This window comes from Sordaria macrospora, chromosome 5 (assembly GCF_033870435.1).
Source record: "Sordaria macrospora chromosome 5, complete sequence".
In the NCBI taxonomy this organism is placed as follows: Eukaryota; Fungi; Ascomycota; class Sordariomycetes; order Sordariales; family Sordariaceae; genus Sordaria; species Sordaria macrospora.
The window spans coordinates 2,853,500-2,871,616 of NC_089375.1; the positions used below are offsets into that span (position 1 = coordinate 2,853,500).

The 18,117-nt window shown below is 52.5% G+C and overlaps 2 protein-coding genes across 2 annotated transcripts; one reads left to right on the forward strand and one right to left on the reverse strand.

The window, feature by feature from the left end:
* Positions 1-168: 168 nt before the first annotated feature.
* Positions 169-5,100, forward strand: SMAC4_02366 (uncharacterized protein; the record flags this gene model as incomplete). Its single annotated transcript, XM_003350647.2, has 2 exons — positions 169-4,794; positions 4,858-5,100. 2 exons carry the CDS (start codon positions 169-171, stop codon positions 4,921-4,923), a joined length of 4,692 nt encoding a protein of 1,563 aa, XP_003350695.1. The 3' UTR covers positions 4,924-5,100.
* A 2,024-nt stretch (positions 5,101-7,124) lies between these two features.
* Positions 7,125-10,699, reverse strand: SMAC4_02367 (uncharacterized protein). The gene is made up of 2 exons (XM_066089759.1): positions 9,114-10,699; positions 7,125-9,050 (listed from the first exon to the last, which is right to left on the reverse strand). The coding sequence occupies exons 1-2, from the start codon at positions 9,997-9,999 to the stop codon at positions 7,855-7,857; spliced, it is 2,082 nt and encodes a 693-aa protein (XP_065947236.1). The 5' UTR covers positions 10,000-10,699; the 3' UTR covers positions 7,125-7,854.
* Between the last annotated feature and the right edge of the window lie 7,418 nt (positions 10,700-18,117).

Here is an 18,117-nt window from a genome sequence, read left to right on the forward strand (position 1 = left end):
TCTTCCACTTTACGAACATCGAGCAATTGATTGCCCCACCATCCCGCAAGGTGGCCGCCACACTCTCTGGCTTTATGCGGCTCTCAGTCTAACCACCGCCCCTAATCAACCTGCACCGCCGTCCGCACTCACTGCAGTCGCTGCCGTCACGGTCCAGAAGCCTTCGCCATGGCTGAGTCCAGCTCTAATCCTACCCGGATTAACATCCTGGGCAAGGACAACATCATCATCGACCACGGTATCTGGCTGAACTTTGTCGCTCAGGACCTCCTCCAGAACATCAAGTCCTCCACCTACATCCTCATCACCGACACCAACCTCTACGCGACCTACGTCCCCTCTTTCCAATCTGTCTTCGAGAAGGCTGCCCCCCAAGATGTCCGCCTTCTTACCTATGCCATCCCTCCCGGCGAGTACTCCAAGGGCCGCGACACGAAGGCCGAGATCGAGGACTGGATGCTCTCGCACCAATGCACTCGCGACACCGTCATCATTGCCCTCGGCGGCGGCGTCATTGGCGACATGATCGGCTACGTTGCTGCTACCTTTATGCGCGGCGTCCGCTTCGTCCAGGTCCCGACCACCCTTCTCGCCATGGTCGACTCCTCCATTGGCGGCAAGACCGCCATTGACGTGCCCATGGGCAAGAACCTGATCGGCGCCTTCTGGCAGCCCGAGCGCATCTACATCGATCTCACCTTCCTCAACACCCTGCCCGTGCGCGAGTTCATCAACGGGATGGCCGAGGTTATCAAGACCGCCGCCATCTGGGACGAGAGCGAGTTTACCACCCTCGAAGAGAACGCAAAGGCCATCCTCGAGGCCGTCCGCTCCAAGAACAAGTCGGCCGACCGCCTGGCCCCTATCCGCGACATCCTCAAGCGCATCGTTCTCGGTTCGGCCCGTGTCAAGGCCGAGGTTGTCTCATCGGACGAAAGAGAAGGCGGACTCCGCAACTTGCTCAACTTTGGACACTCCATTGGTCATGCCTATGAGGCTATCCTGACCCCTCAGGTCCTCCACGGCGAGGCCGTTGCCATCGGCATGGTCAAGGAAGCCGAGCTTGCCCGCTTCCTCGGCGTCCTCAAGCCCAGCGCCGTTGCTCGCCTGACCAAGTGCATTGCCAGCTACGATCTGCCCACCTCTTTGCAGGACAAGCGCATCGTCAAGCTTACTGCTGGAAAGGAGTGCCCCGTTGATGTGCTTCTCCAGAAGATGGCCGTTGACAAGAAGAACGAGGGCCGCAAGAAGAAGATTGTCCTGCTTTCCGCCATCGGAAAGACCTATGAGCCCAAGGCCAGCGTCGTCGAGGACCGCGCCATTCGCATTGTTCTCACTCCCTGCATCAGGGTCCACGCCGGTGTGCCCAAGGATCTCAAAGTCAGCGTCACCCCCCCTGGATCCAAGAGTATCTCCAACCGTGCCCTTACTCTGGCTGCTCTTGGTGAGGGTACCACCCGCATCTATAACTTGCTCCATTCCGACGACACCCAGGTCATGCTTAACGCCGTCGCGCAGCTCCAGGGTGCCTCCTTCTCCTGGGAGGATAGCGATGTGCTCGTCGTCAAGGGCAATGGCGGCAGATTGCAGGCTACCTCGACCCCTCTGTATCTGGGCAACGCCGGAACTGCGTCTCGCTTCTTGACTTCCGTGGTGGCTCTTTGCAACCCTACCGACGTCAACTCTACTGTCTTGACCGGCAATGCCCGCATGAAGCAGAGACCCATCGGTGCTCTTGTAGATGCTCTCCGCGCCAACGGTGTGGGTGTCAAGTACCTTGAGAAGGAGCACAGTTTGCCTGTCCAGGTTGATGCTGCTGGCGGCCTTGCCGGTGGTGTCATGGAGCTTGCTGCCACCATCTCGTCCCAGTACGTCTCGTCGCTCTTAATGGCTGCCCCCTATGCCCGCGAGCCCGTCACTCTTCGCCTGGTTGGTGGTAAGCCCATCTCCCAGCCCTACATCGACATGACTATCGCCATGATGGCTTCGTTCGGTGTACAGGTTCAGAGATCTGCTGAGGACCCCAACACCTACCATATCCCCCAGGGCACCTACAAGAACCCCGAGACCTACATCGTCGAAAGCGATGCCAGCTCTGCTACCTACCCTCTCGCCGTTGCCGCGATCACTGGCACTACCTGTACCGTCCCCAACATTGGCTCCAAGTCACTCCAGGGTGATGCTCGCTTTGCCATTGAGGTTCTCCGTCCCATGGGCTGCACCGTTGAGCAGACTGATGCCTCTACCACCGTTACTGGCCCTCCTGTTGGCACCCTCAAGGCCATTCCACACGTTGATATGGAGCCCATGACCGATGCTTTCCTCACTGCGTCCGTGCTCGCCGCTGTCGCCTCTGGCACTACTCAGATCACTGGCATTGCCAACCAGAGAGTCAAGGAGTGCAACCGCATCAAGGCGATGAAGGACGAGCTTGCCAAGTTCGGTGTTACGTGCAATGAGCTCGAGGACGGCATCGAAGTTACCGGCATTCCCTACACTGAGCTCAAGAACCCAACGGAGGGTATCTACTGCTACGACGATCACCGTGTAGCCATGAGCTTTGGCGTCCTGTCCACCATTTCGCCCCACCCGGTTCTCATCCTTGAGCGTGAGTGCACTGGCAAGACATGGCCTGGATGGTGGGATACCATGTCCAACTACTTCAAGTCCCATCTCGAGGGCGAGGAGGAGCCTCACAGCAGCCATGTTTCCCATGAGAAGCCTCGGAAGGGTAACCCCAAGTCCATCTTCATCATTGGTATGCGTGGCGCTGGCAAGTCTACCGCTGGCAAGTGGATGTCGGAGGTCCTCAACCGACCTCTCATCGATCTTGACCACGAACTCGAGAGGAGAGAGGGTCAAACCATTCCCGAAATCATCCGCAGCGAGCGGGGCTGGGAGGGCTTCAGAAAGGCTGAGCTCGACCTCCTTGAGGATGTGATCAAGAACAACCCTACCGGGCACATCTTCTCCTGTGGTGGTGGTATTGTTGAGTCAGAGGCTGCCCGAAAGCTTCTGATTTCTTACAGCCAAAATGGTGGCATTGTCCTTCTTGTCCATCGCGACACCGACCAGGTTGTCGAGTACCTCATGAGGGACAAGACCCGCCCCGCCTACTCCGAGAACATTCGGGAGGTCTACTACCGTCGCAAGCCCTGGTTTGAGGAGTGCAGTAACTTCCGCTACTACAGCCCTCATCCTGATGGCTCAAAGGCCCTTACCGAACCACCCTTCGACTTCAGCCAGTTCCTCTCCGTCATTTGCGGGCACAGCAACCACCTCGAGGAGGCGAAGAAGAAGCCCCAGTCTTCCTTTGTCTCCCTCACAGTCCCCAACGTATCTAAGGCGCTGGACATCATCCCTAAGGTGGTTGTCGGGTCCGATGCCGTTGAGCTGCGTGTAGACTTGCTGGAGGATTACGACCCAGAATTTGTGGCCAAGCAGGTCGCGCTTCTTCGGTCGGCCGCCAGGATTCCGATCGTCTACACCGTGCGTACTGTCAGCCAGGGCGGCAAGTTCCCCGATGACGATTATGCGTTGGCCCTCAAGCTCTACCGCACCGGTCTGCAGGCTGGCGTGGAGTATCTCGACCTGGAGATGACCATGCCGGACGAGGTCATTGAGGCTGTGACGAACGAAAAGGGATATACACACATCATTGCTTCTCACCACGACCCGAAGGCAACACTCTCTTGGAAGAACGGTGGTTGGATCCAGTACTACAACAAGGCCCTACAGCATGGTGATGTTGTCAAGCTCGTCGGTGTTGCCCGCGAACTATCTGACAATTTCGCCCTAGCACGCTTCAAGGCCAGCCTCGCTGCTGCCCATGACAAGCCTTTCATTGGCTTGAACATGGGCACAGCTGGCAAGCTGAGCCGCGTGCTCAACGGTTTCCTGACTCCGGTTTCCCACCCTGCCCTGCCATCCAAGGCTGCTCCAGGTCAACTCTCGGCGGCTGAGATCCGTCAGGCGCTGGCTCTCATCGGCGAGCTCGAGCCCCGGTCTTTCTACCTCTTCGGAAAGCCCATCTCGGCTTCGCGCTCCCCGGCCCTGCATAATGCTCTCTTCCGTGACAACGGCCTGCCTCATCAGTACTCTCTCTTCGAGACGGATAATGCAGCTGATGTGAAGGAGCTGATCCGGGCCACGGATTTTGGTGGAGCGTCGGTGACCATCCCTCTCAAGCTTGACATCATGCCTTTGCTGGATGAGGTGTCTGATGCTGCCAAGGTCATTGGCGCCGTCAACACCATCATTCCTGTTGGCAGCGGTGATAAGGTAACTCTCCGCGGCGACAACACCGACTGGATGGGCATGGTCTATGCGCTCCGCAATGCCGGCGTTGTCAAGGTCTCTAAGGAGTCCCCAGCCGCCGGTATGGTTGTCGGATCTGGCGGAACCACCCGGGCTGCCGTCTATGCTTTGCATGACCTAGGCTTTGCCCCCATCTACGTCGTTGCTAGAAATGCCGACCGCATCAAGGCCCTTGCGGAGTCGTTCCCTGCCGACTACGACATCCGCTCCTTGAGCACGCCTGAAGAGGTTGCGGCCGAGTCCACAGCCCAGCCTTCCGTAGTCATCAGCACCATCCCTGCCGACAAACCCATCGAGCAGAGCATGCGTGAGGTCCTTGTTGCTTCTCTTCGTCACCCATCGGTCACGAACGGAAAGCATGTCCTTCTGGAGATGGCCTACACCCCGCGCCACACCCCTCTCATGCAGTTGGCGGAGGACGCGCACTGGCAGACGATTCCCGGACTCGAGGTCCTTGCCGCTCAGGGCTGGTATCAGGTATGTAACTCTCCTTTCGTCCTTAGCCATGATGCTCAATATGCTAATTCTCGCGTTTTTCAGTTCCAACTCTGGACCGGAATCACCCCGATCTACACCGATGCGCAGGCGGCTGTCATGGGTAACTAGAGTAGGGATATTGTTGTGGGGAGATGAAGGAGATGGCTAGGTTGGTTTTGCTGGTCTAGTCATGTTAAAGTGTTTCAATTCTATCTGTTCACATAGTGATGGCAAAGTACTCAAAGGGTATTCAAAAGTTATCTATCAAGCGTTAATTTCATGGAATTTGAAGTTCGATAACATGATCTGGTTCATAACTTAATAGCATTCATTGTTCGCTGCGAAGACATATGCTACTCACCCTAATACTTTCTATACAAGGTTTATTCATGAAGGAACGTCCTTAAAGCATACTTGCCAAGGTGTATTTTGGCCAGTCAGTACTGTGAGGTTCTCAGGCCGACGGGTCGCTTCCTCCTTCCCAGCCTAGCGGCCGGACGGATGGATGGTATATGGAAGGAACTATCTAGAGCATGAATGGAAGGGAAAAGAGCGAGTAGTCAAACTACCTGGTCGTCACTTCCTCACGCTCCCTCTTTCTCTTACAGAAGCTAGAAAAGGTAGGACATCTTTATATGGGGTTTGCTAAGTGACTCGCTTTTCACATTCGTAGTTGTCCACCATTTACTTATCTTTAACTACTCACGCATCCAGTCAGTCACTGACGAATCAATCCCTTTCTCCACCTGCCTTTCTTAGGATCGAAGGCCCGAATACTTGCTCCATCGCTGAGCGAGGTTACACGGTTGTACGGTTGTTCTTGCTTAGTTAACATACCCTTTGTGTCGTCCCAGGCTTCATCGTCCCAACTGAAGTCTCTCTAAAGACCTGGCTGGGTCTGGACATGTGCATAGTCTTTGATAATCAGGCAACGATCTGAAGCACTTAGGATTCTGGATGAGATAGTAATAGCCAAAGAAAGTTCACAATGAGCTTTGGGTCCTCAGTCTACTTGGTTGGGTTCTTATTAGTCTAAGTAAGAAGTCAAAATATCCTATTTCTTTGTACTTGGGTTTATGCGACTGCCACGAAGTGTTTGCTACAAAGGATTCAACTCATGGTGACTATGACGAGGAGGAGGAGGTGGGTGGGCTCGATGGGGAGGAGACTGATGATGGAGGAGAGTCAGGGGGATGAAAGACAATGGCGTGGAGAATGAAGATGGATACTCAGTACCGCTCCCCTTAAAGACGGGGAGCTTACCTTAAGCCTAAAGAAGACGGTGTGATAAACAATTGTGCTCTCTACCAACAGATATCTCAACAGGTGTGTTCATGTTTATGGTGTGGTTGATAGCGTTAGGTGTGCTTTTCGGACTACGGAACTACTGCCCGCTGCCAAGTCCAATATCTCTTGGTTAGTTAGTATCACGGTGCGAAATATGATAAATCACGCCGTCATCACAAGATCTGTGGTATGTTTCCAGCGTGATGCTTTGAGTGATTGTTGGTTAAAGATTTCTATAATAATACATAATGATAAAACGCATCTGTGAAGATCGCTGTTCTTGTAAAGGTATTTTCGTCACTTCGCTCTTTCTTCCCTTGTCCCTTTTCATTTTCCCGTCATAAAACATGTAGTCTCTAAAATCCCAGCCTTTTTCCAGCTTCGAGTGTATAATAATGTAAAGCGTCCAGGTAAGTGAAGAGAGAAGAAAAGTCATAATACATCAGAGTCTTCCCAAAACAGAACAAGATCTCCCACAATGACGCCGAACATTGGAAAACAAAACCCGCTTGTGATAGGATGAAGGAAATGGTCGCCAGAAAATGAAATCATAGCCCGCATTCGGCTTTTTATCTTCAACGGTCTATCAAATGCCGTTCCATGCAAAGTGTTGTACATCATTACAGCTCCCCAAAAACTGCAGTAAACTGAAAGAGGAAAATGCTGAACACTCAAAATAACCCGCTGTAGCATGAATGCAATGAGAAACCCGGCCCGAGAAGTACCATGACACCATTCCCGGAACTTCCCATAAAGGAAGCTGTCGTCATTGCCGGGCACTCATCGATAGTGCGATACAGCGCACCCCACCATCCCACCAGAAAGCATCATCGGAAAAATACAATGCCATTAAAAAAGCATGCGAATGACGAAATGTGAGAATGTACTACAAAGAGCAGCGAACAAACTTCTGAAAATTGGGGATGCTGAAAGACTTCATCGAGCGATGCGAAATCGAAAGAATCCACCTGTCCGCTTTCCTCGCTGAAATCATCGCTGATAGAGGTTGAACAAGGTAAGAAAAGGCCTGAACCGTCTCCGATGTCAGGCCTTGACTTTGTGCCCTTTCATAGTGATGATGATGATGATGGTAGAATGCTGGTGTAGACAACCGGGTCAAGATGTTGGAAATGACGTCATAGGGCGGGTGCACAAAGACCATCCTTATGTTCGGTCATCCTCGGGGAGCGGTCGGGAAGCCGGTGATTTGCCAGAAACCACCGTAATCACACAAGACTCTTCAGAATCTTTCCGATCCGCTCGGCTGGCCTCGTTGCTTCTACCGCGTGGCTGAGCAACACCAACAAAAACCAATGATGCAGGAGCGCAAAGAACAGCGGAACAGAGAGTGCGCAAAGGCCAAAGACGGTAAGGAACGCCAAAGACCCTGCAGCGAGCGACGCCATGACGGACCCTGAATTTTGGCGGGGTACCACAAGGGCACGCTCCGGCCAATCAGAGGGCGCAATTGGTTGCAAGCCCTGTCTTAGAGCCCCTCCCTTTTCCGGCCTGCTCAGCCTGTCCAGTAACGTACTGCAACCCCAGACGTCATCGCTGTGCCAGTGATTGCATGCTCCAGACAAAGTGAACCACCAGACAGGCTTGTTCCATCTCTGTTTTTGTTTGTCGATCTTATCGCCAGATAGCATGCGACTCCGTCATCAAAGCGCGACGGAATGTCTGGTTCCTACACGCTTTGACAGTAGATTGGACCCTGAATTTCAGAAGCGATAACGCTTTTGCCAATCAGGGACACACGGCTGTTTTCGGAATTCAACCGCTGCGGACCACACGAGCCTTACGCTGCTTTCCCCCGGGAAATGGGATGTCCGGGTGGCACACCCGGAAATGCCGTGTAAGCGCATCCGCACGGCTGAAAGTCTTCTCGTCCGTGCAGATCTCGCAGCGGACCTTCTTCTTGCGTGCGTTGTGGATTGTGTCCTCATGACGGGTAAGATCGTAAGGCCGGGAGAAGATCTGGTTGCATGGCTTGCCGGTGCTTGGGTTGATCCGCTCACAACGGTGAGGACCAGCTTGAGTGTCGACCCTGTTCGAAGTCATGCTGTTGGGCTGCCTCGAGTTTAGCCCGTGTGCTTGACGATGACCCTCTCTCTTATGCTTCTGGAGAAGCTGAGGCGTATCGAAGCGTAGAGGGCAACCGTGGTAGGTACATGTGTAAGTTCCACCCTCAGCGCGGGTATCAACTGGCCGCTGAATCACGTTGCTCCGAGGAGAGTCCGTGATGCCAGTTTCCGCAGAGCTCATCCTTGACGTCGCCAGTGATGGCACAGTGCTGGGTTGCCGGGGTTGGTTGACGAAAGAGTACTGCTGCAGAGCCTGGGGAAGCTGCTGCTGAAGACCGTTGAAAGTTTGCATGGTGTCCATGTTGGATGGGGTGAAGTTGAAGTTGAAGCTAGAGATATCATCCAGATTTGGCAGACCATCAATCCTCTGGTGCGAGAGTGCCTTGCTCATCGCGTCCGAGTTGAACCCGTGATTGTCATTCTGAGGGAAAAGAGGGAAGTTTGATTCATCCTCCGGCTCGTGATAGTCCAGCAAGGCGTCCTTAGGCGAGATGGTCTTGGGCGTCATGTCCTGGTTGTGCCTCGCCAGTGTTTGTTGCCAGGCGGCGTCCTGTGCTGCTTTACCGTTCTCACGCATCTGTTGCGCTGACCCTAGGCGAACCTGGGGCGTCGACGTCATATTCAAAGAGGAGAAGTCGTGGAGAGTGGCAGAATGTGGGGATCCCTGACGGAACGGCGAGTTGCTGCTCGACACAGGAGACTGCATCGCGCTCAGATGCTGGTTTGCGGTCTCGACCACCTTGTTGAAGTTGTTGTTGCTCGTGGTCAGCGTTTGCTGTGGTGCCGGAGCAGAGCTGGTAATGACCAGATCCGGATGGTACAGCTCGTCGTTCATGATATCAGTCAAGGTCCGGTCGAACTTGGGGGGAGCGTTGGTGTTGACAGCTGCATCGTCAAATTGTAAGCTTTGGTCATGGATAGGGAGACCCGTATTCTCTTGGCTCTCACCATTCTTTTGCCTTCCAGCGTCCTCAGCCTCGCCAGCTGATGCGGCAGATGAGTCACCCATGAAAGAACTCGCCACCGGCGCAGGCCGAGGCCTGGACTGCTCTTGCTGGGGACGCAAAGGCTTGTTGTTATTTTGCTTGGGCACCGCAGGGTTACGCGAGTAGCCAGTGATGGGCACCGCATTCGAGTTGGCATAGCCGGGAAAGCTGGGATGAAGATTGGCCGACTTGGAGGGAACCAAGTGGTAGTTCAGGTCGTCGAATCCGCCAAAATCGTTGAAGTCTGTGATAGCGATTTGCGGATTAGACGTGTTGTTCGAGTAGGGAGAAGCCGGACCAGCCGAGCCCAGTGAGGAAAGGGAGGACTCGCGATGGTGACCATAGCGACCAGCCGACTTGGATGTCAGTTGGTCGGTGGGTTGTAGCCAGGTTTCCGTTTGCATCGGGTCGGTCCAAAGTTTGAACAAAGGTTCAGCAGCGCCTTGAGCGGCCCGGGGGACTGTGGTGTTGGGTATGCTGTCAAAGGCAGACAAAGACGAGCCTTGCTGGGTGGTTGAGGGATAGGCAGGAAGTGAGTAGGTCGACACCGGTGACGCTGTCAGACTAGGGCAGTTGCTGTAGTCCTGGTCGAAGTCCTGGTCGAAGTCGCTAATCGTAGTAAACGCCGGACTGGAGTTGAAGGAGGCCACAGACGATGGTTGAGGGTCGAAGCTACTTGTCAGGTAGGCTAACGGTTGCTGTTGCTGTGGCGGCTGCTGTTGCTGCTTCTGTTGTGGCAAGAGTGTTCGCTGTGGGTAAAGAGTACGATGTTGTTGCTGTTGTTGATATTGTCGCTGAGGGGGAGGAGGTTGTAAAGACATCAAGGTGGGTTGCGGCATCAGTGGCATGGTAAGTGTTATGTATGGACTGGTTTTGATAGTTGGTAGGATGTTGTTGTGGTTTTGTTTGGTGTAGGAATTCGCAGTAGGTGGGAATACCAGTGGCAAATTTAAGAGAAGCAATTCGAAGCACCGACACAGTTCTTATAATTGAGGAAGCGATGCCCCGGGAATGGTGACTAATGTACGTTGAGGTAGATGAGTGCGGTTGAGGTCTGGTGGGGTGATGTTATGCCCCGTGGTGTCCGTCCAGAAATGATGCGAATGATGTAAGAGGAGGAGAGTATGTACCCCCGTACCTCGACGTTGCAGTGGTACCTCCTCCAGGTACCACCCCTGCCTACCTGGAAAAGACAGGACCCGCCGGCTGTGGGTGGGCACCGTGGGCGCGACCTTTTGTGGGTGGAGTCGCAGGGAGCACAGGGCACTAGCGTCGAGTGTTGGGGGTCGGTTGTGGTTGACTGGAGTGAGTCCTGGAATGACCGAGAACTGAACAAGGAAGACCGGGGTTGGGGTACCCTGGGAGCGTGCATGAGCCTCGAACCTCTTGCCCTGCAGTTGGGTGCGACTTCTCCGCTGGGCTTCCGCTCGTCGCACCGCTTGTCGTACTTTGGAACCAAACGAGTTAGCGGATGGTCGTCGCGGGAAAACAGGGGACCAAAAGATCAGAGGTGATGACCAAAGAATGGAACCGCTGACGGAAGAGCACAAAGAATATGGGGTAAAGGGCCACACCAATTCGGTATACGATCAACTCACTACTCTGCCGACTATCAAAAGCCTCAGGGTCCTGATGTCAGCCCGTGTCGAGTCCGACTCCCCGTGTCTCGATGGCCTCGGTTGTCTGCGATCTCGGCAAGTCTTCGAATGTGGTCATAGCCCCAGGTCGAAGACGACCCAACCCAGGCATTCCCATGGGACCTGGCTATGTATTGACGTTTGACGTTTGACGCATCGAGCTTGGCCGACGGACGGCTTCAACAGCTCGAGTCGTATATTGAGTCGTATAACCGCTGTGCAGGCGTCTTTGGCTTCTGTTGGCTTCTGCTACCTTGAGTCATTGCTAATTGTCGAAGAGCAAGGCCATGTCTGGCCGCGCTTCGACACTACTGCCTGCTCAACAATAGCAGGTATAACTGGTGGCACGTCCGCATTCTGACTGGCTTTCCTGGTGTTTCTGGTCCAAGCTGCGAACTGTAGGGCGTGACTAGCCGTGACGCACAGCTGTCAGGGGCAGCCCAGCGCTGGACATTTCGGGAGTTCCATGACAGCTGGCCGACGTCGGTTCCATTGGAATGCTAACTGTGCGAAAAAGCCGTACAAAGTGAAGAAAGACACAAGAGTGAGGAGGAGCTAGCCAAAGCCGCGCTGATAGCCGACAGTATCGGGCCTGGACCATGATGCCGTTGGTCACGACGGACGATTTGGTGTGGAGGGACTGAAGTGCGGGAATCGGGGAGTCGCGCGACAACTCGGCTGAGAGCGTTCGAGCGGGGGAAGCACGAGCCTCCCTGCGACTGAAACTTGGAAGCATCGGTGCATACTACAAGAAAAGTGGAAGCTCTTTGCTTACACCATCAGGAAGGCCTCCTATTTTCTGTACAACTCAACGAACTTGTCCGTACGACCCACATCTCTAGCACAGCCTCTTTCATCACACGTCTTGGCAATGGTTCCGTCTGCGTCGTCTATTCCGCGGGACAGAAGCGGAACCCAGATCTGTCACTCCGGTACGAAAAGTTTAGTTCTGACCTCTCAAGCCACGATTGAACCGATTTGAGCACTGCTGCTGGCCCATTCAAACAGAAAAACCTCCCTGTACATTCGAATCGAAACTCGGCAGTCGGACACCCATATGTCAGGGACGCAGGGCTGTGCCAGGACCCTGAAAATCCAATTGCATACCAACGTCTCACAAATCTCATCTCGCACCTTTTACGCTATTTCCACGGTTCGCCACGGCATAATCATTTGTTCTGACCGGGGAAGCGGAATGGTCTCCTATCCTCTCCTATTGCCCATTTTCCAAGCTGTAGGGCTGCCCCAGGTGTCCAGCAGCACATGGCGATATGATATGCGACCTTGAAACGGTAACCCTTTCCCAAGAGATTGAGCCACACGGAGAATCTACCGGATCTCTTTTGAGATCTTGCCCCCAAGATGCTGATTGGAAAAGATGCGTGTTTCCCCAGGTTTCTCAGGGAGGTAAGTGTGGCTGTTCGACCATGTTTTTGGTTTCCAAACCGGCTCTTCCAAGCTCCGATGCTTTGAGCCTCTTTCCCTTTACCTACCGGGAAATAGAGGTGTCCTATGTCATTTCTTCGCCAACAAATCATATGAGACACCTGTCATGGTTCAGCTGGGTATGCTGCTACGTAGTCATCTACACGTACTTCGCTAGATTCGCTTCATCAAGCTTACAACAAGCGCGAAACAAACTGCTGGGATCTGTACCGCGGAGACGCTCAAAGCTGAAATTGCTTGATGTCTCCGCGACCGCTAAGACCACTGACCAATCGGGGTCTGGAGAAGATGTGGCGTCGCAGATGTGGCTCATCCATAGTACTTTATGCGATGGGTACACTGTTCGTTTAGCTGTCTCAAGCTACCTCTCGCCTAGTACGTGGATAACCGTTTGAAAGCGATGGCTTCGGATACATATTATGGGGATTGTTGATTCGTAAGCTTGCTTTGTTCGGAACTCTCTCTCCGCCGAACAAGAAAATCAAAGAATCCTCTTTTCAGTGGTTGTCATGGGATCTTGTGGTAGGACGGTTATCATGTGTCAAGGTGTCACATGATGCGTAACCAGCTTTGGCACCTGTCACCACTCACCACTCTCACCAGCGAAACCTGTCGAAAGACAAGTTTTCTTTCATTCAGAATCACAGCATCGACCAGGCCCAAGAGAAATGAGTCAGAATATACGCAGTCGTATCTCGAGCCCATCCGGGTATCCCGTTCGTTTTCAAAACGACATCTTGGCGGCCTTTCTCGTATGATTTTTCTTGTACAGCTCTGGACGGCAGCCTGATATTTTTCAAGTTAACGGGACACGCTAGCAGCGCAAGAGAAGCGGCCGACTGTGGCCGTGCTGCCCCGACCGGCACTGACATGCTTTAACCCCCGTAACTCCATGGCAGGAGTATCCGACATCCGAAAAAGGAGGCGAAAGCGCGGGATGGGAAAGTGACCGAATCCCATGTACACTACACAAGCACGACAAGCCACAAGCAATTTCATCAGATCCGTTCGTAAGCGCGGATGCTGAATCTAGCGAGTCCAGGTAGCGGGAGGGCCGACCTTTTAGGTATCACATCTTTGATTGGTCCGTTTACTCTCCAACATCACGATTGTTTATTTTGACACATTTTTCAACATATCAAATCACCAATTCGGGACAATATTTCATCCTGCTTGTATAAGCGCAGACTGGTGCACGCCTGCAGGGCGGCAGAGCGAGGAAGGAAACGTGAGAGTGCACTTGAAGTGCGGATGAAACGAAAATGGAAAGCGGATTGAATGTGGGGGAACGCGGAACACACAAACTCTGAGCCCCACCCTGGACCTCACAGGTCGGGAAGGGTGGAGCAGCAGAGCAGCCAAAACAGGGGCCCCCGCGCGGTCCCGACCCTCGTCTGCGCGGAACGCCGAACACCTTTTTTTTCTCGTTAGGTCGACAGCCGTTCCATCCTTCGGATCATTGGATCATTGGGCAATGATTTTGTCTCTACATAACAACGTAACGGATTTTTTCGGCAGCCCTACCAAGCCCCTTGTTGTGCACTACGGGTTTACTTCACGCTACACTACACGTACAGACTCAAAGCCATTCTGTCATTTACAGTCCATTCATTGCTGAATTCGTGCCTGAGGGCTAGGTTGGTACGACCAAAAACTGCGCCCAAAGTGTGACAGATGATGATCGGGGTCTTTGAAAGAAGGTGGAAAGTAACGTTGATCTGGAATACACAGCCGCTTGTCAAATTGTTGTCGCGGTTTACAGTGGTGGATGACGGGAGTTGGTTTCGCTTTACTACCAAGTACACCACACCAGAGAGTGTCGGGTGTTTCTATCCGAGAACCGACAATGTCTAGCCGGAAGATTTACTAAAGAATCGACAGCGTCGAATCTTGACGTTGCACGAGCTACCTCATCCAGCACACCCTTCTTGGTATGTGGAAAAAAAAGGGTTTCCAATGACAGTTGAGAAGCCATGTCAAACTGTCAGCCCCTGACGAGTGACAGAGCGGCCAATAAGGGATGCAAGTGTCCCGGTACAAACCCACACAAGTTCTGACAGCTGAGTTTTAGTCCTGTCATCTCTACACTACCTGGTAGCGTACACACCCTAAAAAGACAACACCTCATTCCATACATGATAGTGTATACTACCAACTAAAACTCAAGGCTAGCATCGGAAAGACTCATATGCCGTTTCGTAGACCCGCGAGTTACGAGTCACCGTTCACAGTCATACTTCCATAGACTCAAACCTGAAAAGCTGTTGAGATCAACAGAAATCGGGAGGCCTGCGAAGGCCCGTCTGTCTTCACTGCTATCCAGTTATCCAGCTTCTCAGTTGAAACAACACAAATCCTGCTCAAACAAGCTCTTGATCACCGGAGCAACCACCGCAAGTCCACGACAAGCCAAATCCATCAACGGAGCTTTCCCCGTATCCTCCATTATTCCAGGAAAGTCAGGAACAAGGGTGTGCCGGCAGTGCCGCAAGTCCACAGCGAAGCCCGCAGCGTCGTAAGCGCGGTCGGGTCCCGCACAGGGGCACAGTCCCACATCTTTGTCCCCAGGTATCCAGGTACCCACAGCGCGGAACCGGCCTGCTGGGCCCAGACCGTTGCGCGCTCAGACACGTGGGCACAAAACGCAAGACACGCAGACACGCAGACACGCAGACACGCAGACACGCCAGGGCCGCCCTTTTTCAGCTGAGGCTTGCAGGGCCCCAGGGGCTAGAACCGTCAAATCGAGATTGGGCATGTGCATTTTTAGGATTACTGACTCTTGTCGTTGGCGGTGCGAAGACGGTCGGACACACCTCCAAGCATAATCGGGTGAAGATCCGTTCGGCACTTTTTTTTTTGTCGCTGGTTGTTCACGAATGAGGGACGGGATTGAAGGGGGCTCGGATCATGTTCCGCTTCTGTTGTTATTGTTGATGTTTTACCCTACTGTCAAGATGGGTTTCAACAATTTTGTTGGGGGATGCTTTGCAACTATCCAATGCCACATAGCAAGATTGAGTAAAGAAACCAATCATTAATGATACTGATGCCACGGAACCGTGACCGATGGCTCTGGGAGAGGGGATGGAAGTTCTTGTTGTGCGGCATCGCTTCTGATACAGTAATCCCTTGCTACTTACCTCTACATATGGTACGGGATAGGCAGCTTATACGCAGTGGCCTTGATACCGGGAAGATTGCATAGCTTTCGATATGTCGAGTCCGCTGTGACAAGTCAACGATTTCGGGACGAACAGGCTTTACGAAAACGAAGGTTGTGATTGTCGGTTGACACTACCACCAGCAAGCAATGCATCCGAGCGGAAGATGGAACTGCAGATCAGTTTCAGATATCCCAACGATCTTCGAGATCTTCGACACAATGACCATTTTCTCCAACCGGTGCATTTCATCGCCGTCACACTGCACCTGTGGTGTGAACGTGTACTCCAATGGTGCACATAGTACTGTACACGTAGAAGCAAGCACGGGAATAAACGCTCTATGGTTAGCATCTTCTCCGCTGACTGTAGTTTTGAGACCTGCGGTTGATATGGCATTCTCAGAATCCCATAGTATCAACATATGTGTTGCGCCCTATACCGGTACACTACTGCGCAGAATGTTTTTGTAGCGCGGGTGGAGTTAATTCGGACTTGCCCATGGGGATAACCCCAACGTTCGGCGTAGCGTATTTTCGCGTAGCTGAGATGTGAGAAGTATGTACAGTACAAGGACCATGCATTTAGCAGACATCTTTGACATGTGCTTCCGCAGCACCTGTAGGTTCGTGTACAATAGATGTCATAACTGACATCGTCAACTCCCTTTCTGCATCTTGGAAAATTTTCTTCCAGTTGACACCGAATACGCAGCAGGCAGCTAGCTAGCTAGCCCTGACTCAACTCCTCCCACTGATGCCGACGGATGAATAAAGTGAAATGACACCATTCGGACATCCCGTATCACTTCTCACTTCCACAAGTTTTTTCTTCTCTTGTTTTCTTGTTCACGGGTTAGGTACGGTAGTATCTCGCTCTCGCTCATAACTCGGTGAAAACTTTTGGCTCATGCCGTCGCATGCTGCCAAGTGACAGGTACGCTAAAGGTAGTGTACTCACTGGCCTGCAGATGCACCAGTAAGCAGGGGCAGTAGTAAAAGTTTTCAGGGTCGGTGTGTAGCAACCCGAACGAGCTTATGAAGAGAAAATTCTGACTTCGTTTCTTGAATTGGGGTAACACGACACATGGTATTTGCTCGGGTGCAGATGGGCAGTGCTGTCGTCGGAAATGCGGAAGTCTGACAACACTACCTCCATGCAAAAGTTGTGAAAAAGTCAAAAGGTGCATTGCAAGGGGAAAGCGAATGGGCTGCCCCAAAATGGTCTGTGCAGCGGAACCCCCAACGAGATCGATAGCCGTTGCGGTGCCGATGGTATGATGCCCGTGGTTCCATTGCTTGTGCTGTGCCTCAACGCTGCAACTGAAACTGAATATCTTTTTTCCTGGTTTTCGGATTAACATATCTGATTCGTTTGCTTGTGACATCCAAGTTCGCCAAAATTTCATGTTCAACTTTTTTGTCGTTCTCCCTCACTGCCTACTCATAACCCTCCAAAAAAAAATCCTCCATCTGAAAGGTTACATGCAAACTTTCTTTTGGAGGGTTGCAGACATGCAAAGACGATGCAAAGACATGCAGAGACGGAGGGGGTGTGCAACGCTCTACACTAACCTAAAAAAAGAGCTCCAAAACCAAATGTCATTGGTGTATGGAAATCTTGGCCTGCATCGAGCATGCTTCTAGAAAAATTCTTCAACTGCACGGGCACAAATCGGGACATCCAAGAGAAAAACTGGTAGTGTGGTCGGTGTGGCTTGTGAAGTGTTTGTAGAAACCGGTATTTCCGATGGGTAAACACGGAATCCGGAACAAAGTTTTTTCTTCATAACCCATCCACTCAAAACTTCTCTTTTTTGTTCTAACTATGCACAATTACGTTCCTATCTCCTACGGTAGAGTCTGGGTGAGCCGGAGGGCTACCTCCGCTTTGAACTGTTTCCTTCGTTGAATCCCGACACGGCTAGACCTCTCATCCAATCAGATCTCTCCCTGAAGAACAAAGTGTGGCAGTGTGGCAGTGCACCAGCCAGCAAAAAAAGCCAAAAACAACAACGAAATCCTGTTTCTCGGCTCTGGCCGACTGGGATGACTCGAGTGTGGGTTAACGTCTGGGCCTCGGCCTTCGGAGTGCGGAGCCTGAACCGCTTTCGATCCCACCCTCCACACACTTTTAGTCCACCCCCATAGGCCCGCCAGGCTTCGGGATCTCCATCGGACTGGTTTACGGGCGGGGATCTGGTCACGAATGCCGACACGCAACCGGTCCACTTTGATCCGACCACTCACACAATCTCACATCCCACATTGGATGCATGCTTCGTTGCTCTGCTGGGTGTTTCTGGTGTTCTTCGTAGCTTGTGATCTCTCATCACCCGGTGCCTGTCTTTGAGTTCGAACTGCAGTGCAGAACCACAACAGAAAAATGAAGAGGTCCGTATTCCGGGCTTCCGGGTTCAGTTACATATCGTACCCGTATTCAATGGATATGCTGCGCCCGACAAAAAGTATCAAGTGGAACAAAAAGCGGATGAAATGCGACCCGGCCCCACTGCAGTCTCTCAGATAATAACCACAACATTTCGGTCCAGAGTCCAGACCTTTTCGGCAGCTCAAAGAGGAAATCCGAGACAATCCGAGTTGAGATCCCACAAAGATCTAGATCGCGACATCCAAGACATTTTTTCATTTTTTTTTTGGCATTTTTAGACCCAAGAGTGGTTCTTTACAAGCTAGACAAGCCTTAGCCAAAATCCCGG

What these genes read in the sequence shown, in the direction of transcription:
- SMAC4_02367 (XM_066089759.1), bottom strand. Translation starts at nt 9,999, where the DNA reads ATGCCACTGATGCCGCAACCCACCTTGATGTCTTTACAACCTCCTCCC. An exon ending in CGCTGGAAGGCAAAAGAATG is followed by an intron (nt 9,051 to 9,113) that starts GTGAGAGCCAAG and finishes TTGACGATGCAG; the next exon opens with CTGTCAACACCAACGCTCCC.